The 25,433-nt window shown below is 40.1% G+C and overlaps 1 protein-coding gene across 1 annotated transcript in view; it reads left to right on the plus strand.

Annotated features, from left to right (window-relative positions):
- The window catches only part of LOC137233507 (uncharacterized), a 340,694-nt gene that overhangs the window by 198,457 nt on the left and 116,804 nt on the right, over positions 1–25,433 (plus strand). Inside the window, exon 2 of the mRNA XM_067756572.1 lies at positions 23,989–24,349. Within this exon, the coding sequence (XP_067612673.1) occupies positions 24,013–24,349 (337 nt within the window). The 5' untranslated portion in view covers positions 23,989–24,012. The remainder of the gene's footprint in view (positions 1–23,988; positions 24,350–25,433) is intronic.

The following is a 25,433-nucleotide window of genomic DNA, read 5'->3' on the forward strand; positions in this document are numbered from 1 at the left end:
ATAAAATTTTTTAAATGTAGACCAAAGTTTGCAGACGTTTGTGTTCACAACATTGATTTCAATAGTCTTCCTTAAATCAAAAGGATATTTTAGAATGAAAGTCAACCGATTTTAAGTTGAAAGATGTTAACTTCTGTTTTCCGGCCTTATGATATAAGAGCTCATTATGGATTACCGCGTAGCTTCAGTTTTCAGACTAGTTCGACTGTCCACTACGTTAGGGTAGTAGAACACACGGTCCTTAGTTCGACTGGCTTGGGAAAGCTTTTCCTTCACCACTTTGAGTGTTCTTGCGAAGGACAAAGCCTCACCTGGTAAATATATGTGCCTACATATTCACATTTGTAAAAGGAGCCGTAACGTGTAGGTGATATTTAAACTTGGTTGATGGGCTATAATCAATGTGATTCACTCCAAGGGACTAGTTTTGGATAGGGCCGCCAACTTTAGGTAATCTCAAACCGGGAGACTTGGGTGTTGAAGGATTAAGTGTGAAAATCAAAATTAACATTTCAGACCCTATTGTATAGTTTCGCAAATAGACAACAGATGTTTGAATGTAAGCCCAAGTGATTTTTCAAATCCTTATACGTACATATATCCTCAACTTAAGTATGAGGTAAGGATCATTTCAAAGGAGTGTGTATGCCCCTAGAACCTACTAAAGGATTTTGCGTCACTGATTTCGCTTATTCTTTCAGCCAATCGCAATATAAATTTTTTTTTAAATCGGCACCTTTTTTGGTTAATTTGCTTTTTTTTAACAACTTGAGAACAATCTGAAAACATGTTCGCCTTGGGTCATTTTATTTGAATTCATAGTTCATTATTCATTTTTTGAAAAAAATATGCAAAGTGAGCATATAAATTTATTAGATATATAAATTTTCTATTAGTGTTTTGTTTTAATAACTTGGTGAATTGGGTGATGCAAAATCCGTGTTAAGCTGACATTGGAAGCGCCTGTTTTTTAAATAACTTTTGAACAGTTAGAAAGAGTTAAATTTCGCAATTAGTTTCTTATAACTGGCAGTTATGCGCATCCGTTGACACCACTTTCGACCATATCCGACCAATTTTCGACATGAACAATAAATGGCCTAAACAGTCTTAAACGAGTAGAAAATATATTAACGCGCTGGACGCCGCCGCCGCCGCGCCGACATTTTTGACATTCGGAGGCGGCGTGCAGAAAACGACCCTAATCGGCGGCGGCGGCGTTTATCGGCGACGTATATCTCTAGCAGGTACCCAAAATGATCCCGAAAGAGTCCCGAAATGACCCCGTCGGGATCCCGGACGGATCCCGAAAACTATTTAGAAATGATACCGGAAGGTACACCAAATGATCGCGAAATAGTCCCGAAATGACGCCGACGGGATCCCTAACGGATCCATCCAGAAATGATGGCACAAGGGCCCCAAATGATCCCGAAAAAGTTCCGAAATGACCCCGACGGGATCACGGACGGATAGCGAAAACCATCCAGAAATGATGCCGGTAGGTACCCCAAAAGATCTCAAAATAGTCCCGAAATGACCCCGTCGGGATCTCGGACGGATACCGAAAACTATCCAGGGCTGATGCCGGAAAGTCCTCAAATGATCCCGTATTAGTTGAGAAAAAGTCCCGATATTACACCGACGGGATCCCGGACGGATCCCGAAAACCATCTAGAATTTATGCCGGCAGGTACCCCAAATGATGCCGGAAATGACCGCGACGGATCCCGAAAACCATCCAGAAATGATGGCGGAAGGCACCCCAAATGATCCCGAAATGACCCCGACGGGATCCCGGACGGAAACCGAAAAAACATTCAGAAATACTGCCGGTAGGTACCCAAATGATCCCGAAATAGATCATTTACTGTTCGTCGACTTATTAATACGAACACTTGCTTGTGTTTGCGCTTTTGAGAAAAAACAACAATCTCGGTTCTAGCACAAGCAAAAAACGAAAAGCGAAGAAATGAAATGCCGTAAACAGTCGCGCCTTCATATATTTAATTATGGATATTACTGCGCCTTTCCTCAGTGGCCACAGTCGCTGTAACAGTCCCAAAAAGCAGCAGTCGTGAAATATGAAAATCAACGCTTTTTGCAAACTGCAAGCTGCAAGCGACTGATATTTTGCGTTTTGTTATGATTTTTGTTTACTAAGACGAGACGCTACAGCGTTGTACGTAATACACTGTACATATGTATATACATACATGCATTGTTGTCTTGACACAGCCATAGAAAATTTACCCCTTTTTGACCATGAGGATTTCTAACTACCGTTTTACTTTATTAGTTATTTATTTACCTATATTTTAATTAGAGGCAATTACCTACATGAATTTAAATTTAAAATGTTTCAAAATAAAATATGCACACATGTGCATATCTACATATGTATGGAGAAATATCTCATATATTCTATTTTTTTAATATACTTGAAATGGAATTGCATGTATGTACATATATATGTACAGCGTATTACGTACAACGCTGCAGCGCCTCGTCTTAGTAAACAAAAATCATAACAAAACGCAAAATATCAGTCGCTTGCAGCTTGCAGTTTGCAAAAAGCGTTGATTTTCATATTTCACGACTGCTGCTTTTTGCGACTGTTAATTTCTGCGACTGTTAAATTCAACACTATTGATTTTACAGCGACTGTTGGCACTGAGCAAGGCGAATCTATACCAGGTGGCAAAGCGAATTCAACCAATACGCCGTATGGAAAAATGTCAAGTCAAAAGAAAATTTTCATTGATTTCGAATAACTGACATGTTGTAGTACAAGGCTTTGTATGGAAAATTATCAAGAAGGAGCAATCAGCTGATGGGATAACACCACCTGTAATGAATTGGCTTGGCACTGAGAAAAGCCGCAGTAATATCAATAATTAAATGTACGAAGGTGCGACTGTTTGCGGCATTTTATTTCTTTCGCTTTTCGTTTTTTGCTTGTGCTAGAACTGAGACTGTTGTTTTTCTCAAAAGCGCAAGCACAAGCAAAAATACCATGATAGCTCACATAGTTTTTTAAACACTGGTGGAAATCGATATTTTGTCACATTCATAGAAGATTTTTCTCTAAAAACATCTATTTGGGAAGCAGTGCATTTTCATGGGCTTCAACAAAACAAAATGTAACAGCTTTAAGCAGCACTGAAGCCTAGTATGTGGCTTTAGAAACAGCAACGAAGGAAGCGGGTTCCAAAGATTATTAAATGAAATAGGTTGGTCGAATAGAGTTCCAATGGTTCTCTATGGTGACAAGGTTAGTGCGCAGCATATAGCACGTAATCCATTCATCATAAACGGAACAACCACATAGATATTAAGTACCATTTCATTCTTGAAAAAGAAGAAAATAATGAAATTGATTTAAAGTATATTTCTACCAATGAAAATGTTGCCGATATTTTAACCAAATGTTTAAACAAGAAAAAACATTGTCATTTTGTAAATTTGCTTGGGTTAAAATAAATTAATGTTAGTTTTTTGAAACAAATATTTAACCTTAAGAAGAAGTGTTCAAATAATAAGATTAATATTTGCCCTGTGTGGCAACATTGCATATAAAATGTCAATTTGAGTTTTACACCACAGTAGCTGTGGTAAGCAACATTCATTACTTTGTACATATTGGAGTTATCAGTTTGAATTAAACCTTTTGTACATTCACCTGCGCTTTTCATTTTAAGATATTACTACTGATTTTCTGTAACAAGGTCAAATCACGCCAATTTGTAGGAAGAAAATAGGAGCACGACGCTAATTGGAAGAGAAGCTCGGCCTTAAATCTCTTCGGAAGTTATAGCGCCTTAAATTTATTTTTATTTCTATCTCTTTATTTGTATAACTAGCAGACCACCCCCCCCCCCCTCCCCTCCCCCCAGATGTTCTTCCCTAACCTTGGTCTATCTGTATATCTCTTAAGAAGGTTTTAACTCTTACTTCACCCCCATAAGTTCTAGTCCCAGTTCCAATCCCAGTCCCACTTTCAATCCCAGTTCCAGTCCTAGTTACACTTCTAGTTCCAGTCCCAATCCCACTCCCAGTCGGTCCGTGGTCCATTTCCAGAAAAAAAGATTCGTAAATACTAATCTAGGCAAAGGTCTACCAATATACCAAATTTTAGGCTAATAAAACGATTAATAGAATTTGTTTGAATAGATCGGTCCCTGGTCCACTTCCAGAAAAAAAGAACCGTAATTCCTAATCTAGGCAAAGGGCTACCTACATATATACCAAATTTCAAGCAAATCGAACTACGAACAGAACTTGTTCCAACATATCGGTCCCTGGCCCGAAGTGTCGTTAATACGACTCTAGGCAAAGGGTTACCTATATACGAAATTTCAGTCAAATCGAACGAATCTCGGCTCCACTTTCCGGAAAAAAGTTTCGTTAAGACTAATCTAGGCAAAGGTCTACCTATATACTAAATTTCAGGCAAATCGAACCGTGAATAGAAATCGTTCGAATTGTCCATTTCTTGGAGAGAATTTTTCTCCACGTAAGAATCATCCTCGTACTTCAAGGAATATTCTAAAAAACGAAATAAATCGGTCAAATCGATTTCGAGTTTTGCGCTTGGAAGCTACTAATTTTTATATTATTGTAACGAATTTGCTTGCAAATCCTCTTATTTGCTCTTTTGCTAGGTTCGTATCGCTAAACTGTTGAATAAATAACTCCAATATTGAATAATGGAAAAATGGCCTTTATTAAAATACTTGACAATAACACTCAAACTGTGCAACTAATAGCTTAATAACCAAACTGATAGCTTAAATGAAACTGACTTTCAAAATAATACTGCTATTGCTCGCTAGATATCGTCTTAGTCGTAACTGCTTGACAACTCAAATCAAACTGAATTCCAGCGCCTCTACATCTGCGGCCTTTTATACTCTCTGGTTTCCTCGTTCGCATCTTCTAGAATCTACTAGCATTGTCCATGAGCTCTCAAACTTCTCAGCTGTAACTACAATTGCACAATTTTATACATCTTCTAGGTGCTTCCAGAATCTTCTAGTCCAGTAGCTCTCAAACTTCTCAGCTGTAACTACAATTGCACAATTTTATAGTTTTTCTCATTGCATACTTATAGGAGTATCTCAGATATATGCATGGGTTAGTGCATTCACTCTCCCCTGCTCGTATACGTACATGGTACATATATGTAGACGCAGTTATTGTTTCGTTAATGTAGATACATAATGATTGAATTATTGATGTGCATTCACGTCACTGCTTAGCATCGGCTTAGAGACGGCAGCACTCCTTAGTTTTGCTAATATTCGTAACACTGCCCTCCACCTAAGTCTGATCGTCTCGATCAGACAAATCTCCCGATCTAAACGTCGCTTGCATCTCCAAATGTACCACTCATCTACTCCGTGGTTTCTCAATGCTTTGTATGCGGTAGATGGTATCACTGATCTTCTTCACAACCTTGTACGGGCCTTCCCAACTGCACCGAAATTTGGATGGAACACCTTTCCGCCGGTGAGGGTTGTATAACAGTACCAAATCTCCCGCCAATAAACCTTTCGAATTATTGTTCTCATGGTACCTGTGTTTCATCGTATTACTCAATACCCTGGTTCGTTCCTTCACACTCTGTTGTTTGGCCGATGAACTACTTCGTAGAGCTTGCGCTGGACAGATTTGCTTTGCATAATCAGTATCGTTCCCACGTTTCCCCACAGTAGTGCGATCTGGCTTGAAACTACCCTCGCATTCTTTCTCGGAAACTCGTTGCTTCGTTTTCCTGCGTCTTTTAGGTTTTGTCAATGCCAGTGTTTCTCTCGCAGTTACTTTTGATTTTGATTTATTTGGCCCATTCGATCTATCAACCTTTGCCTTTGACTTTCGTGGTCTTTGTCGAGTCTTTTCCACCAGTACCCGATTACTGCTGAACCCTTTTTCCAAACTAAAGTCAAGTGGTATGTCCTGGTTCTTATAGCGCATAATTTTTCTCCGCATATCGATCCTGACGTCATGGTCAACCAAGAAGTCCACTCCCAATATGACTTCATCAACGATCTCCGCCACAACGAATTTGTGTAGAACCATGACTTTTCCAATTAATACCTCACATACCACTTCGCCTTGGACTTGATTATACTCGCCTGTGACCGTACGCAACCTTGCTCCAGGTAATGACTTTACTCTCCTGTAGACCAAATCAGATCGAATCAAGGAATGAGATGCCCCCGTATCTACAGTCAGTACACGTTTTTTACCATCCACATTCCCTCTGATGGTAAGACTGCTTGCTTTCCTTCCAATCTGCGACACAGATATCACAGGATATTCAATAGCCGGGGCAAGTTTTCGTTTTTTACATCCGACACGCTCTTGCTCATTTCCGCCAGTTTTGCGTTTACGGCCACCCACATTGTTGGAACTATTAGGACCAAGATCGCATTGACGTGCAATGTGACCTGGGTGCCGCACTTGAAACATTTAATAACTCTGGCATTCTTCTGTTGAGATCCCCTCAGTGCTTCCAAAATTGTGTCTACCCACTCTGGCCTTTCCACTTCCACACGATGAGCTTTGTATGCTGGTTTACTCAATAGTGAGGCCGTTTCCTGAGTCAATGCATAGGATACCGTTTCTGCGAATGTGGGTTTTGGGTTTGCGTATGTCGCTCGCTTCGTTTCTACGTCCCGTATGCCATTTATAAAACTCTGGATTTTTACCCTCTCGGTGTACTCCACGGGAGCGTCCGCATTTGCCAAATGCGCCAACCTTTCAACATCCGAGGCAAACTCCTGCAAAGTCTCATTCGCTCTTTGGTGGCGGTTTTGCAACTCAATTTGGAATAAGTGCTTCATAGCTGTTCCGTTCGTACTCTGGAATAGTCTGTAAGATTTCGGCAGCTGGGCCTTTCAATGCTACGAAGAGTGCAGCAACTTTATCTTCAGCATTCCAGTTGTTCGCTACCAACGTCTTCTCAAATTGGAGCTTAAATACCTGGAATGGAACAGAACCATCAAACGTTGGGGATTTTACCTTCAGAGTAGATGTTGAAGTGATTGGACGGTTCAATTGTAACTCCTGAATCCGATCTTTCAAAGCATCCATCTCGGCCTCCACTTTATCTTGTCGTTCACTAACAGCCTCCAGCTGCGATGAGAATTTTGTTTCCTGTGCCTCCAGCTTTGTTGAGATACGCTCTTCTTGTGCTTCGAGCTGTAATGTTATGCGTGCCTCTTGTTGTTTTAATTGTTCTGCAATTTGTGACGCCATGTGTGTTTTCTGTTCTTCCATCTTCGATGTTATTCGTGTCTCTTGGGATTCCATCTGTGATGACATATACGTTTTCTGTTCTTCTAGTTGAGATGACATGTTGGTGGATATTTGCGATGACATTTCTGTTATACGTGCATCTTGCGCTTCCAGTTGGGATGCCAATTGCGACGCCATTGATGCTACTGTCGATGTTTGTGCAGATATTGCAGCCAATATCATGTTAAAGTCTGTGCTGGTAACCGTCTGCGATGTTTCATTTTTCTCTTAAATTTTTGTTATCTCCTCGCCATCAAGATGAAAGACATACTCTTCCACATCAATTCCTTCCAACTCCATTACCTCTCGTAGCCGTGCTTGAAGTTCGAGTTTATTGCCGGTTGTATTCAATCCACGGCTCTCCAACTCCTTCTTCAGTTGCTGGATCTTCAATTCACTGAGCTTTGCCATGTCCTTGTTGTCCTCTGGAATTTATTCAAAAATTCCTCTTTTGACACCAATTGTAACGAATTTACTTGCAAATCCTCTTATTTGCCCTTTTGCTAGGTTCGTGTCGCTAAACTGTTGAATATATAACTCCAATATTGAATAATGGAAAATGGCCTTTATTAAAATACTTCACAATAACACTCAAACTGTGCAACGAATAGCTTAATAACCAAACTGATAGCTTAAATGAAACTGACTTTCAAAATAATACTGCTATTGCTCGCTAGATATCGTCTTAGTCGTAACTGCTTGACAACTCAAATCAAACTGAATTCCAGCGCCTCTACATCTGCGGCCTTTTATACTCTCTGGTTTCCTCGTTCGCATCTTCTAGAATCTACTAGCATTGTCCATGAGCTCTCAAACTTCTCAGCTGTAACTACAATTGCACAATTTTATACATCTTCTAGGCGCTTCCAGAATCTACTAGTCCCGTAGCTCTCAAACTTCTCAGCTGTAACTACAATTGCACAATTTTATAGTTTTTCTCATTGCATACTTATAGGAGTATCTCAGATATATGCATGTGTTAGTGCATTGACTCTCCGCTGCTCGTATACGTACATGGTACATATATGTAGACGCAGTTATTGTTTCGTTTATGTAGATACATAATCATTGAATTATTGATGTGCATTCACGTCACTGCTTAGCATCGGCTTAGAGACGGCAGCACTCCTTAGTTTTGCTAATATTCGTAACATTATGGACTATCAGACCCGGCAGACTTTGTTCTACCCTAACTTTGATCTATCTACATTACTTTAGGAAGTTTTTATTCTTACTCTCCTTCCCATTCTCTCCCCATTTTCTCTATCCTTTTATTCACTAATCTCTCTGCCTTTCTCTCCTTCTGGGCCTCTTTCTCCCCCTCCGCTTTTCCCTCCCTTCTTTTCCCACTACCTCTCTCTCCTTACTCCTCCGCTCCATCCATCTCTATCTGTATATCTTCATCTAACTCTATCTGTTTCTCAGTTTCTTTTCTTTCTTTCCTTTCCTCTCTTCTTCTTTACCTCCCTTTCTTTTCTTTCCTTTCAGAAAAGCTCTCTGAGCACCTTTGCAACTATTTTGATAAATGTACGCGATAATTTAAACTTTATTTAGAAAAACATTGATAACTTGCAATCATTTCGTTAGGGCTATTTATTTGTGTTTAAAAAATAACACTTTTGTGATGATAAAAGTAATTCGCTATGAGCAGAGCTTGTACAAATTACGAACAAATTTCAATAAGAAAATTCGTGAAAAACACATTTAGGGCTACCATAAACACATAAAGAATTAATACTCAGTCATTTTGTCTTTACGATCACCACACAAATTAGCATATAAAACATATTGGAGAATTAAGTCTCCTTAGTGCACAGACATTAGCATATACATACAAATATACCAAAATATAGCTTTTGTTTATAATTTGCGCAATAGATGTCCTACTACTGAATCAAGTTACTCCATTTGAAATATGGAAAAAGCGCAAACCTTCAGTGAAACATCTACGTATTTTCGGGTCAAGAGCATTTGCAGTTAATAAAACAAGTAAGAAGAAATTTGAAGCAAAAGGCCATGAGTATATATTGTTTATTTTTGAATAGCAAAAGCATATCGCTTATATGACAGACAAAAACGTGCAATTTTAGAGCGGCGTGATGTTAAATTTGTAGAAGGCGATTTTTGTGAAAGTACTACGTCAGAGAGTGACTTGTCAGATATAGTAAATGATGATTTTGCGAAAAACACTATACGTCTGAAATCTGCTGAAGTTCAAGAAAATTAACAATTAGCAGATGAAGTAGTCGAGCATGTAGTAAGAAGTGACTCCGGCGAAGAAGAATAGTATGCAACTCCTGACGAAGCTGAAAGTGATGAGCAAGAAATACAAACACATCAAATACAAAAACGCGGACCTGGACGACCAGCATATGTTTATACAGGTCAACGAGGCAGACCAAGGAAGCAGTATCAAACACTTGATAATATAAATGGTTTAGAAGACAGCGAGACACCAGAAACTCCTGAAGAAGCATTAAATGGTCAATATGCTGATGAATGGCGAAGTTTCATGCAATTAGAGTACGACGCGCTTATAGCAAACAATACGTAGACTATGGTTGATTTGCCAAAGGGACAAAAAGTAATGGGGTCGAAATGGATTTTTCGAATAAAAAGAGACGAGCACGGTGAGGTCGAGAGATTCAAATCATGGTTAGTTGCTAAAGGTTGTGGGCAACAACTGGGAGTCAACTACTGGGAGACATTCTCTCCAGTAATGCGGTATGAAACTATACGCATGCTTTTTGCGATAGCTGCGGAAAAACAGATGTTTATGCACCAGGTGGACATATCTAACGCATATCTAAATGTGAAGCTATACGAAGATGTTTATATGAAACAACCAAAGGGTGTCATCAGCAAAGAGTGTCCTAACAAAGCTTTGAAACTTCAGAAAGCGATTTATGGATTAGAGCAGCCCGGTCGTGTATGGAATAGTACTTCGGATGCAGTTTTAAACGATATTGGCTTCAAAAAATGCAAATATGAACCGTGTTTATATGTGAGAAATGACAAACAACAGTTTTGTTAGGTAGCAGTCTACGTGGATGATTTACTCATAGTTTGTTCCAGTGAGATCGAAATATCGGCAATTAAAATGAAGATAGCGTCGAAATTTCAAATGCATGATGGCCGTGCTGTAAGGTATTTTCTTGGCTTAGAAATTCAGCGACAATGGGAAATAGGTACAATTTATCTAAATCAGAAGAAGTACATTAAATCTGTGCTTCAAACATAAGGAATGCAGGAGTGTAGAGAAGTTGCAATACCACTTGATCCAGGTTTTCAAGTTGGATGCAGAGACGAAAAATGTGTTAAGGTAAATGTCACTGAATACCAATCTTTAATAGGTTCTGTGATGTATTTAGCAATCTTGAGTCGCTCAGATATTTTACACGCTATTAGTAAGCTTTCTAGGCGTAATACTGATCCATATAAAGAACACGAACAGCGGCTAAACACGTATTGCGTTATCTTTCGGCTACAATCAATTTAAGTATTGTATGTCGTAAGACTGTGAATATGTGAAAGGGTTCGCAGATTGGGCTAACGATCCATACGACAGAAAGTCATATTCGGGTTATGCGTTCTATTTGGGAAGCAGTGCATTTTCATGGGCTTCAACAAAACAAAATGTAACAGCTTTAAGCAGCACTGAAGCCGAGTATGTGGCTCTAGCAACAGCAACGAAGGAAGCGGTTTCCAAAGATTATTAAATGAAATAGGTTGGTCGAATATAGCTCCAATGGTTCTCTATGGTGACAATGTCAGTGCGCAGCATATAGCACGTAATCCAGTTCATCATAAACGGAACAAGCACATAGATATTAAGTACCATTTCATTCGTGAAAAAGAGGAAAATAATGAAATTGATTTAAAGTATATTTCTACCAATGAAAATGTTGCCGATATTTTAACCAAATATTTAAACAAGAAAAAACATTGTCATTTTGTAAATTTGCTTGGGTTAAAATAATTAAAGTTAGTTTTTTGAAACAAATATTTAACCTTAAGAAGAAGTGTTCAAATAATAAGATTATCGCGCCTTAAATTAATTTTTATTTTTATCTCTTTATTTGTATAACTAGCAGACCCCCCCCCCCCCCCCAGACGTTCTTCCCTAACCTTGGTTTATCTGCATATCTCTCAAGAATTTTTTAACTCTTACCTCACCCCCACAAGTTCTAGTCCCAGTTCCAATCCCAGTCCCACTTTCAATCCCAGTTCCAGTCCTAGTTACACTTCTAGTTCCAGTCCCAATCCCACTCCCAGTCGGTCCGTGGTCCATTTCCAGAAAAAAAGTTTCGTAAATACTAATCTAGGCAAAGGTCTACCAATATACCAAATTTTAGGCAAATAAAGCTATTAATAGAATTTGTTTGAATAGATCGGTCCTTGGTCCACTTCCCGAAAAAAAGAAACGTAATTCCTAATCTAGGCAAAGGGCTACCTATATACCAAATTTCAAGCAAATCGAAATACGAACAGAACTTGTTCCAATATATCGGTCCCTGGCCCGAAGTATCGTGAATTCGACTCTAGGCAAAGGGTTACCTATATACGAAATTTCAGGCAAATCGAACGAACCTCCGCTCCACTTTCCGGAAAAAAGTTTCGTTAAGACTAATCTAGAGAAAGGTCTACCTATATACTAAATTTCAGGCAAATCGAACCGTGAATAGAAATCGTTCGAATTGTCCACTTCTTGGAGAAAATTTTTCTCTCCGTAAGAATCATCCTCGTACTTCAAGGAATATTATAAAAAACTAAATAAATCGGTCAAATCGATTTCGAGTTTTGCGCTTAGCAGCTACTAATTTTTATATTATGGACTAACAGACCCGGCAGACTTTGTTCTACCCTAACTTTGATCTATCTACATTACTTTTAGGAAGTTTTTATTCTTACTCTCCTTCCCATTCTCTCCCCACTTTCTCTATCCTTTTATTCACTAATCTCTCTGCCTTTCTCTCCTTCTGGGCCTCTTTCTCCCCCTCCGCTTTTCCCACCCTTCTTTTCTCTCCACCTCCCTCTCCTTACTCCTCCGCTCCATTCATCTCTATCTGTATATCTTCATCTAACTCTATCTGTTTCTCAGTTTCTTTTCTTTCTTTCCTTTGCTTTCTTCTTCTTCACCTCCCTTTCTTTTCTTTCCTTTCAGAAAAGCTCTCTGAGCACATTTGCAACTATTTTGATAAATGTACGCGATAATTTAAACTTTATTTAGAAAAACATTGATAACTTATAATCATTTCGTTAGGGCTATTTATTTGTGTTTAAAAAATAACACTTTTGTGATGATAAAAGTAATTCGCTATGAGCAGAGCTTATACAAATTACGAACAAATTTCAATAAGAAAATTTGTGAAAAACACATTTAGGGCTACCATAAAAAAATATAAAGAATTAATACTCAGTCATTTTGTCTTTACGATCAGCACACAAATTAGCATATAAAATATTGTCACGGATATTGACATCGCTGAGCTGTACCATCACTAAGGCGATGCTAAGGCCATGCCAAGCAGTATTTACGTCAATAATCAAATCATGTATACACATATATAAGGCAGCCGAAAGAGATGTCACACACAGATGCATTTACTTATGCGCCTATGTATGCGCGAGAGACTGTAAACTACAAACATTCACATCAATAATTCAATCATTATGTATCTACATAAACGAATAAATAATTGCGTCTACACATATGTACAAATACGAGCAGCGGAGCGACAATGCACAAACACATGCATATATCTTATCTCAGTTGTCACAAGAGAGGGCAATAATTTTTGCACGTAGTTGTGGCTGGCGATTTTGTAGCCGAAATAACTAGTAAGTTCTGGAAATCGAAGAGCCTAGAAGTATGCAGCGTAAACTATAAAAGCGGGGCAGGCGAGTAAGAAGTAATTCAGTTTGAGTTGAGCTATCAATCAGTTTGATTAAGCACGCGATCTGGCGGCCAATAGTAGAGTTTCATTTGAGTTATCAATCAGTTTGGTTATTAAGCCAGCGAGTAGTAAAGTATAAGTGTTATTGTGAAGTACTTAATAAAGGCCATTTTTCCATCATTCAATATTGGAGTTATTTATTCAACAGTTTAGTGATTCGAACTTAGCAGAGGATTGCAAATAAGAGGATTTGCAGCAGATTCGTTACAATTGGTGTCAGAAGAGGAATTGTTGAATAAATTCCAGAGGACAACAAGGACATGGCAAAGTTCAGTGAATTGAAGATCCGGCAACTAAAGAAGGAGTTGGAGAGCCGTGGATTGAATACAAGCGGCGTTAAACTTGAACTTCAGGCACGGCTACGAGAGGCAATGGAAGCAGAAGGAATTGATGTGGAAGAGTATGACTTTCATCTTGATGGCGAGGAAATAACAAAAATGGAAGAAACACCGCAGACAATGGCGAACACAGACCTGAACATGATATTGGCTGCAATATCTGCTCAAACATCGACAATGTCATCACAGATGGAATCTCAAGAGACACGTATAACATCAAAGATTGAAGCACAAGAAACGCGTATGTCAGAAATGTCGACACAGATTACATCGAAGATGGAAGCACAAGAAACGCATATGTCAGAAATGTCGACACAGATTACATCGAAGATGGAAGCACAAGAAACGCGTATATCCGAAATGTCGTCGCAAATGTCATCTCAGCTGGAATCGCAGGAGAACCGTATAACAGCGAAGATTGAAGCACAAGAGGCACGGATATCCGAAATGTCGGCTCAAATTTCAGCACAGATATCATCGCAGATCTCTGCTCAACTGGAAGGGCAAGAAGGACGTATTTCCTTGAAGTTGGAGGCGCAAGATACAAAAATTTTACAGTTTGAAGAAAAAATCGAGGCCGAGGTGGATGCTTTGAGAGGACGTATCGAGCAGTTGCAACTAAATCGCCCAGCAGTTTCAACTAGTAATTCAAAGGTAAAAACACCATCCTTTGACGGTTCTGTTCCTTTCCAGGTCTTTAAGCTACAGTTTGAGAAGACCGCAGCAGTGAACAACTGGAATGTGGAAGATAAAGTTGCCGCACTCTTCGTAGCATTGAAAGGACCAGCTGCCGAAATCTTACAGACTATTCCAGAGTACGAACGGAACAGTTATGACGCATTGATGGCTGCTGTAGAACGGCGATACGGAAGCGAACACAGGAAACAGATATTTCAAATAGAACTGCAAAACCGCCACCAAAAAGCTAACGAGACTTTGCAGGAGTTTGCTTCGGACATTGAAAGATTGGCTCATCTTGCAAATGCGGATGCACCCGTGGGATACACGGAAAGAGTGAAGATTCAGAGCTTTATAAATGGCATAAGGTACGTCGAAACGAAGCGAGCCACATACGCGAATCCAAAGCAAACATTTTCTGAAACGGTATCCCATGCATTGACTCAGGAAACGGCGTCATTATTGAGTAAACCAGCATACAAAGCTCATCGTGTGGAAGTAGAAAGGCCGGAGTGGGTAGATACAATTTTGGAAGCTCTGAAGGGATCACAACAGAAAAATGCCGGAGTTATGAAATGTTTCAAGTGCGGTAACCCAGGTCACATTGCACGTCATTGCAGTAGCAATTCCAATAGTTCCAACAATGTGGGTGGCCGTAAACGCAGAGCTGAAGGAGACGAGCAAATCTCCAAATCCACTCAATCGTTAAACTAAAGCGAGTCAGCCGCAAGGGGCGACAGCTGGCTCCCTCAATTGAATGCCCCATAATATCTATCTCGCAAATTGGAAGAAGGTCAAGCAATCTTACTGTCGGAGGACATGTGGATGGAAAGGAACGTTTACTGACTGTAGATACGGGTGCATCCCATTCCATCATTCGATCAGATTTAGTCAACAAGAAGATAAGACCATTGCTTGGAGCAAGATTACGTACAGCCACGGGAGAGGACACCCAGGTAATTGGAGAAGTAGAATGTGAAGTAGCAATTGGGAACGTCTCGGTACTTCACAATTTTATAGTGACAGGTATTGTTGATGAAATCATAATTGGAGTGGACTTCTTAATCAACCAAGGCATCAAGATCGATATGCAAAGCAAGACGATGCGATATAAGAACATGGATGTGCCACTTAATTTCGGCTACGAGAGAGGCTACAGCAGTAAACGAGTGCTGGTGGAAGAGAGTCAGCGAATACCACCAAAATCTGAAGCAGTCATCTGGGCAAAGGTTGATGGAGATTGTGGGACAAACAAATTGTGGGTTGTCGAAGCAGCAAACAAATCAGCACTAAACATACTTGTAGGAAAAACCCTGGCTATGACAAAACAAGATGGACGTATTCCGGTAAGAGTACTCAATGAGTTCAAGTCACCACTCAAACTGACTAAAGGAGCTATTTTGGGAAGATGCCAAGAGCCTGAAGTAGTTATTAACTGTGAACAGCTCCAGGAACACGTTTCAGCTAGTAATACTGATCTTTCAAATGACATCACGGCAAGGACACAGGGGCTAAAGGAAGCATATCAGAGTAAGGCAAAACAACTGCTCCTAAAGTACGCGAACATATTTGACCAGGATGATTCTAAACCAGGCCGCACCAACGTTGTGAAACATCAAATTGACACTGGAGATGCGAGGCCGATCCGTCAAGCTCCACGTAGTGTTCCACTGGCGAAGCGGGAAGTTGTGAGTCAAATCATTCAAGAAATGAGCGACAACGGCGTCATCGAACCATCAGCTAGTCCATGGAGCTCACCGGTAGTACTTGTAAAAAAGAAGGATGGAAAAATGAGGTTTTGCGTGGACTACCGGAAGTTGAATGACGTAACGAAAAAGGATAGCTACCCATTGCCAAGAATTGACGACACTCTGGACTCGCTATCTGGTACGAAATGGTTTTCCACGCTGAACTTGAAAAGCGGCTACTGGCAAGTGGATGTGAAGGAAGAAGATAAAGAGAAAACAGCCTTCAGTGTCGGTGATGGTCTTTGGCAATTTACAGTGATGCCTTTTGGACTTTGTAATGCACCAGCTACTTTTGAGAGACTCATGGACCAGGTACTGAAAGGACTACATTGGAAAACATGCTTGGTGTACCTGGACGACATCATAGTATTGGGCAAGAACTTTGATGAACATCTTAAGAACTTAGAGGAAGTTTTCCAGAGAATAGCTGGCGCTGGTCTGAAGTTAAGTCCCAAAAAGTGTGCGCTGTTTAAAAAGGAAGTCAATTATTTGGGTCACAAGGTAACGACAGAGGGCATCTGCACTGCGAACGAAAAAATAGAGGCTGTACAGGATTGGCCAAGACCACAGAACCTACATGAATTGAGAAGTTTTCTTGGGCTGTGCACATATTACCGCCGATTTGTACCAAATTTTTCCAGCGTAGCCCATAGCCTCCATGAGCTTACAAGAAAAAACAAAGCTTTTGAATGGAAGAAGGAGCAAGAAGTGGCTTTCCAAACATTGAAGGAGCGTTTGTGCACTGCCCCAATGTTAGCATATCCGATTCCAGGAGCAACATTTATTCTAGATACAGATGCAAGTGGATATGCTATAGGAGGCGTTTTATCACAACTGGTCGATGGACAGGAGAAGGTAGTTGCATATTACAGCCGTTCGATTGGAAAACCAGAGAGGAACTACTGTGTTACGCGGAGAGAGCTGTTGGCATTGGTAGAGTGCATTAAACATTTTCACAAATACCTCTACGGCCAGCGATTCCGTGTCAGGACAGATCACGCAGCGTTTAAATGGCTTCTGCAGTTCCGTAATCCGGAAGGACAATTGGCATGGTGGATCGAGCGACTACAAAGCTATGACTTTTCCATTGAGCATCGAAAAGGTAGTACCCATGGAAATGCTGATGCAATGTCACGAAGACCATGTAGTTTGGAATGCAAGCACTGTTCAAAGGCCGAGGCTAAAGAAGACATTATAGATGTCCGGCTAATGACTATAACGTGTACGGATGAATGGGACAAGGAACAACTAAGAAAGTTTCAGCTAGAAGATACAGATCTGTCACATGTTATGCAAGGGCTCGAACGAAACGAAAGACCAAGCAGAGAGGATATGTCAGCAGAGAGTCCCATTGCGAAGTCATATTGGGAACAGTGGAACAGTTTGGGATTGATATCCGGTTGCTTGCATCGAGTATGGGAGAGTGAGGATGGTCAATGCAAGAAGAAACTGATAGTTGTTCCCAGAAGGAGGATTCCTGACGTGCTCAGCGAGTTGCACAATGGTCCAAGTGGAGGCCATCTTGGAATCACGAAGACACTCGAGAAAATTAAGCAGAGATTCTATTGGGTTGGTTGCCGTCAGTCGGTCACCGAGTGGATTGCCAATTGCGAGGTATGCAACAGAGCGAAAGTGCCCAAAACCCGAAGTCGTGGCCAGATGAAGCAGTATATTTCAGGTGCACCATTTGAAAGGATCGCCATGGATATCGCAGGTCCATTTCCTACTAGCAACCGCGGAAACAAATACGTACTGGTGGTTATGGATTATTTCAGTAAATGGCCAGAGGTATACCCAATCCCAAACGAAGAAGCAGAAACAGTAGCAGAAGTGGTTATAAACGAATGGGTTGCAAGGTATGGTATACCAATGGAGTTACATTCTGACCAAGGCAGGAATTTTGAATCAGCTGTGTTCCAAGAACTGTGCAAGAACTTGGGCATTCGAAAAACACGGACAACTGCATTGCATCCTCAGTCCGATGGTATGGTGGAACGTTTCAATAGAACATTGGAGGAGCATTTAAGGAAAGTAGTCGACAAGTACCATAAGGACTGGGATACACACATATCATTATTCTTGATGGCCTACCGATCGGCAGTACATGACACAACGGGCCAAACTCCCGCAAAGGTAATTTTTGGCAATGACCTTCGACTGCAAGCTGATTTGAAGTATGGGATAGATGCCGATGCGGAGAGGAATGTCAAGAAATCCACTGATGTCTTAGAAGAAGAGCTGAGAGAGATACACGATCTGGTAAGGCAACGAGCAAAGATTATGAGTGACAAGATGAAAGCGAGGTACGATAAAGCAATTAATGCGGAAGGGTTTCAGGAAGGAGATTTGGTGCTGCTATACAACCCACAACGAAAAAAAGGTTTGTCCCCGAAATTGCAGTGTAACTGGGAAGGCCCATACAAAGTTGTAAAACGGATCAACGATGTAGTGTACCGCATACAAACCACGAACCAAAATGAAAGTGGTTCATTTGGAGAGATTAGCAGCGTTTAGATCGAGAAATTTGTCTGATCGGGACGATCAGACTTAGGTGGAGGGCAGTGTCACGGATATTGGCATCGCTGAGCTGTACCATCACTAAGGCGATGCTAAGGCCATGCCAAGCAGTATTTACGTCAATAATCAAATCATGTATACACATATATAAGGCAGCCGAAAGAGATGTCACACACAGATGCATTTACTTATGCGCCTATGTATGCGCGAGAGACTGTAAACTACAAACATTCACATCAATAATTCAATCATTATGTATCTACATAAACGAATAAATAATTGCGTCTACACATATGTACGTATACGAGCAGCGGAGCGGCAATGCACAAAGGCATGCATATATCTTATCTCAGTTGTCACAAGAGAGGGCAATAATTTTTGCACGTAGTTGTGGCTGGCGATTTTGTAGCCGAAATAACTAGTAAGTTCTGAAAATCGAAGAGCCTAGAAGTATGCAGCGTAAACTATAAAAGCGGGGCAGGTGAGTAAGAAGTAATTCAGTTTGAGTTGAGCTATCAATCAGTTTGATTAAGCACGCGATCTGGCGGCCAATAGTAGAGTTTCATTTGAGTTATCAATCAGTTTGGTTATTAAGCCAGCGAGTAGCAAAGTATAAGTATTATTGTGAAGTACTTAATAAAGGCCATTTTTCCATCATTCAATATTGGAGTTATTTATTCAACAGTTTAGTGATTCGAACTTAGCAGAGGACTGCAAATAAGAGGATTTGCGGCAGATTCGTTACAATATATTGGAGAATTAAGTCTCCTTAGTGCACAGACATTAGCATATACATACAAATATACCAAAATATAGAGCTTTTGTTTATAATTTGTAACGAAAGAGTATTTTTCGATAGATACATATGTATGCATCTTAACCATTTATGTTGCATTAACTTGGCAACACGCATAAATATCTACATGCATATATACAATGAAAATACATACATACGTCCATACATACCTATAAACCTACGCCCGAAGTTAAATAACGCAGCGAATTCTACGTATGTACGTATGTGTCGCATCATGTCAAATCTAGTAGAGCCAAATTATATGCATTCATTCCGCTTGACAACAAGGACATTTCTGTGTTCTGACAAATCTTAGGCTAGGTTGAACTGACCGGTCCATGAGGACCTCACATAGACTGAATGGGTCTGTAGTGTTACCAGAAGTTTATTTTAACGACCAAACTGAAAAACCTTATCAAAAACCAGGACCTATGTTATAAAATAACTCCGTCCTCTTAGCAAATACTAGAAGCTTTCTAGGATTTAAGCCACTTGCTGCTTCTAGATCTGACAGCTGTATCACTCTTAATAACTGGAGCCTCTGCCTGGCAGGCGCAGGGCACGAGCACAAACGTGCTCGATCGTTTCCTCCTCCACCCCGCACTTCCTACATCTGCTATCACTGACCAAGCCTTATTTAAAGGCATGTGACACCAGAAGGCAATGTCCAGTCAGAATACACGTCACGAGTCTACAGTCCTCTCTTTTTAATGATAGAATCAACTTCGTTAGCTCTGTTAAGGTTGATAAGCCTTAGTTGTACATAAATAAAAAGTTTTAAACGTGGCGTCGCCCCTCGACAGAGGTTTGGCAAACACTGCAAGTGTATTTCTGCCATGAAAAACTTCTCAGTGAAAATTCACCTGCCTTGCAGCTGCAGTCCGGAGTCGGCATATAACATGAAAGTCCCGTCCCGCAAATTTGTAGGAAAAATAAAGAGGACCACGACTCGAATTGTAAGAGAAACTCGGCCTAAATCTCCTCGGGGGTAAATCGCGTCAAGTATGTTTTTTTTTTTTTTGTTGTGGATCAAAAACAAAGCTATATAGCTATATATAGGGGCCCCTAAAGCAGCTGAAACACTGGAGGAAATAAATTTATCATCACACAACATCTTAAAAGGTGTTAGAGTGTTAGCAAATCCTGGAGAGTCGGGATAGGAAGAAATATGCATATAAATTGGTTATCTGAGCATGGGGGAGCAGATGGAAATGTGAAAGCGGATACGCTTTCCAAAGCAGCCGGTTTTATGTACCGGAGCGACTCGGGATTTTTTCCCCTCAATTCCATGTAGTCCCACAAATTGTCATCCTCCCAGCAGATTCTCGCAGCGAGATTTCTCCATGTTCCCCTCATCGAACGCAATCCGGGGCCAGTACCTGATCCCGGTTCGTAGCAATAGTAATTTTTAAAAATTTTGTATGGCACCTTGCTCAAGGGCGTCCCGTAGTCTGCACTCTTCGTACAACGTCCATAGAAAAGATAGCGAGAGCGGAAATGTACCACCACTCAGTGCAGTATAATCTATTTGATCCTGACATCGGCTGTAGGGGCAGTGTCCTGGAACGTCATGGCATATCTGTCCGGTCAGGCGATGCAAATTTAGCATTCATCAACATCTACATCTCTCCTGTGAACTGTTGCCCCAGCGAATACTGCTCTGATATCAGCGCACTACTCACTGGCGAAATTCGCATTATCCTTGGCGATTTAAATGCCAACCGTGATTTGTGGAACTCTGATGTACAGGCGGACAGCATAGGTGAGATGTTGGCTGACCATATAGATGAAACGGCGTTCTGCACGATACACGCGGACGCCCCCACACATATTGTAGGTAGCTTTCAAACTTCGCAAGATATCTCCATCCTAAGCGCAACTAGCAGCCGATGGAAACATTGATATCCGACCACCTACCCATACTTCTTTCGCTCGAGCGATCAGCCGAATTTATCGCTTCTGAAAAATTCCCTTTTATAAACTTCAAAATAGGAAATTGGGAAGATTACAAAAATATACTGACAATCGCTTTTCTGCCCTCCCGATCTGGACTGATGCCCATTTAATGGAGCTTGTTTTCCGCAAGGTCACTGAATCGGGGACGGTTCGTTTTTTTCCCATTGGAAAAATCCGGCCGCAGCTTTAGCGAAAGAGCGTGACCTTATAAGACAGCACCGGCTCCCCCCAAATAACGGACATAAAACAAAGCATCAGACAGCTTGTGGATAAACACAAGCGGGCAAAATGGAAGGAGAAGGTAAAGAATTCTAATCTCTCTGACGGTGTAAATGTACGGTCTACCGTAAAGTCCCTTTCAAATTCGATTGAGCACAACGACACCATATCCATCGCCTTTGGCGATAAAGTGCTGTCGGATGCGAAGAAATGCGCGAGCGCTTTTTGTCGCCAGTACATTATACACTTCATGGTTCACAGAGCTAGACGGCGGGCCATCAGACACGCACACAAGCATCCACACAGCGCGTCCCCTATTACCATCACCGCCAAAGAGGTTGAAGATACCATCGATCATGCTAAACCATCCAAATCAGCAGACGGCATAGCAATAAAATAAAAAAATAAATGAAAGGCGTGATAACCTCCGAAGAGATCTAAGGCCGAGCTTCTTTTCCAATGTGCGTCGTGCTGCCCTTGATTTTCCCTACAAATTGGCCGGACGGGACCTACATGATTTTATGCCGACTCCGAACGGCATCTGCAAGGCAGATGAGTTTTCACTGAGAGCTCTTCATGGCAGAAATACACCCGGAGCGCTTGCCAAACACTGCCGAGGGGCGACCCCGCTTAGAAAAATTTTCTTCTAATTGAAAAACCTTATTTCTAAAATTTTTGATGTTGCTTTGCCCGGGGCATCCTTATATAAAGACATATTTTTGCTGAACATTGATTTTGAAATCTTGACATTGAAATTGTAAAAATATTTATGAGAAATAAAAATATATGTAAAGGTGGGGCGCAATTAATTGACTATATATTGATAAGTTGACTCCTTTTCCTCCAACTTTCCAATTCAAGTAATATCCGCTCCACTTTTATATTTTTATTTCTTCTATGTATGTTTGTATATGCATTCCTGTTAATGTTGTCTAGCATTTGTTACTAGTGACATAGTGGCGTATCGACTGCCAATATTCGCCACAGTACGATTAAACAATCCCTGTTTGTATTTGCTGCTTTAAAGTATCCTCTCAGGAGTCGGGTTAATAAAATCGTACGAGAGAACTAATCTTCTCCTTACCTGAGTTTGTTTTCGGACAACTCGGAAAAAATCCTTCCCAATCCTTGTAGCAATGCACCGAACTGTAATTCAAACGTAGCAGCATATATTCAACTCCTTTCCGCACTGTCAAAAGCTGCTTTTTTCATGGTTTATCCCCAGTATTTGGCACCTCATAAAAATCCGATCGTTAGTAAGTTTACCACGTATTAGTTAATTTGATTATCGTCGTGCACTAACAGAAAAGTCCTAGGACCAATGGCTCTTTCCAAGAAGTGGTACTTTGGATTGTATAGACAATTGGGAAGTAAGATGGTGTTTAACTTACTTACTTAATTGGCGTGGTCAGTTGGAATCTTTTTTGGCTATTTCGGGGTAATTGCAATGTCGGTTATGTGTAATTTCGGGATTGATTAAGAGCCATTTCTGAATGGTATTATGAATTATTTATTGATATTTCCGGCTTATGTCAGGATTACTTATATGTAATTTGAGAATCATTTCGGGACGATTTGGGGCCTATCTCTTTGTCCTCCCATGGCAATTTGGGGCTCACTTCGGAATAATTTTCGGTACTATTACGAAATAGTCTCGAAGACCATCCCTAAGTGACTTCGAATTGACCACGAAATAATCCATAGTTTTTTATTGCTCTCGCTCCGCTACAACTCACAGTTCTTATCCTGCTGCTTGCTACTCTTTTCGAAAGTATTGGGACAAAAATTACGAGTGCACAAAATATATGTATATATTTAACTTTTTTTCAATTACAAAAAAAAACGAAAGTACTTATGGTATTTTTGTAAGGAATTGAAATGTAACCAATTGCTTTCCTATAAAAGGAATTGATTACTATTTCCTATTACACAAGAAAGTAATTGGCAATGTAATGGAATTGCATCTACATTTAAATTCTGCTGCTTGAATTATCTTCTATAGCATTATGTTAAAGAAGTTGCACAAAAGGGAGACTCCTTGTCTGAAGCCTGGTTTTGAAAGGCTCTAACGGGTCCTTCCCAATCCTTAATGAACGAACTCTTTCATCCACGATATTCCCTACTGTGATAAAATAGAACTGCAGTACACTTACTCTATTGTTTTGATGGGATGTATGTCGAAGTCTTTATAGTACTTCACCTTTCCACTATGAGTTTTGTATAGATATATTCATGCACTTGATATACGAAATCTAGTAATAACTGTGCTTGGTTGGATCTGTGAAATGTCCGTAATACAGGTGTAGGTAGAAGTAGACGTATAAATTGCCAGAAAGGAAGAAAGGGTTAGTTCTCAAAAAACCTACCATGTTATAGGCAAACACAGAGTGTTATAAATAATTGAAATATATTTATGTTTTTAAAAAGATGTTTGTTGTAATGTTTTTAGTAAATAAATATTCTCTGTATACTTTCAGCTAAGAATACGTATATATGGTCTAATGATGTCTGTATATATTAATGTGTTTTTACTATCATTACCAATGTTGACGGCAGTGGAAAACAAAACACCTGAATTAAAAAAAACAAGTACATTTCGTGAGCATAAAAACCTGCCAGTTTATACTCCGAACACACAGGATAATATTAAGCGAAATGATTTTGCCGTCAATCAACCTCATTCTAGACGAAAGCGATTGGTGTGGATAACAGACGATGGCCGGCTAGCCTTGCCCCCAGGAACCACACTTACGTTTACACCAACAATAGCAATGCCATTGGTACGCCATCCACCAGACGGATTCTTTTCTAATGTGTCCATTAGCTTTCCATTAACAAGTAAGTAGTCAGCACCACCAAAATGTCAAGAAATTTAGTAATTCAGGGAGATATCCACCAATTCACAAAGAGCGTACTTGCTGCCTTCCGCTTAAATCTACTTCTCGATTCCCTGTCGATCTCGTAGCTTGAAAGGGACCTAAAGACCTGGTGCAGGAAAATTTTGATCAGCCGTCAGCATGGGGAGTAATTGTAACACCTTCTGGTGCGGAAGGAGCTTCGATATGTAGAAATTAAACAAAAGCACTTATATGGCACCACCCTGTGGAATTCCATTTTTAAACGGTTTTATTTAGCTTGACCTGACAGGGTGGCTGGTTGGCTGGCTGGCTGGCTGGCACGAATTTTGTAATTGAAATTTAAATTACTTCCAGATAAGCTACAAGATTGAAATTTGGAATATATGTAGTTCAAAACCCGATGACAATGCTATAATAGAAAAAAACTCCGATAGGTGGCGCGTGGATCGAAATATTTCAAAAAATCGTATTTATGGTCCCATTTTTTTTTTATATTTGGAACACATAATACATAAATGAATAGAAAGCGACCTATGAAAAAAATCGCCGCTAGGTGGCGCAAGGATCGAGATATTCAAAAAAATCGTATTTGTGGTCGGATTTGGCTCATATTTGGAACACAAGAATAGAAAGAGACCTATGAAAAAAATCGCCGCTAGGTGGCGCAGGGATCGAGATGTTAAAAAAAAATCGTATTTGTGGTCCGATTTGGCTCATATTTGGAAAACATAATACATACATGAATAGAAAGCGACCTATAAAAAATCGCCGCTAGGTGGCGCAAGGATCGAGATTTCAATTTCAATTTATTTAAAAAAGTGGTTGTGACTGTAAGACAGAGTCTTTTATAGCACATCAACGATTACACATTGCAAAATAATTAACTATTAAGCCTAAATTCTTATAAGACAAATACTAACAATAATTATAAACTTAACGAATAGAAAGTTTTGTTGGTAAAAGAAAGAAAGGTGGAAATACAAGGAAGACTATAAAGTTTTACCACAATCACATTAAGCTCCCTGAACTGAAGTAGTCATGAATCACCCTTCTGTAGTTGTTCC

This window comes from Eurosta solidaginis, chromosome 5 (genome assembly GCF_040869045.1).
Source record: "Eurosta solidaginis isolate ZX-2024a chromosome 5, ASM4086904v1, whole genome shotgun sequence".
NCBI classification, from domain to species: Eukaryota; Metazoa; Arthropoda; class Insecta; order Diptera; family Tephritidae; genus Eurosta; species Eurosta solidaginis.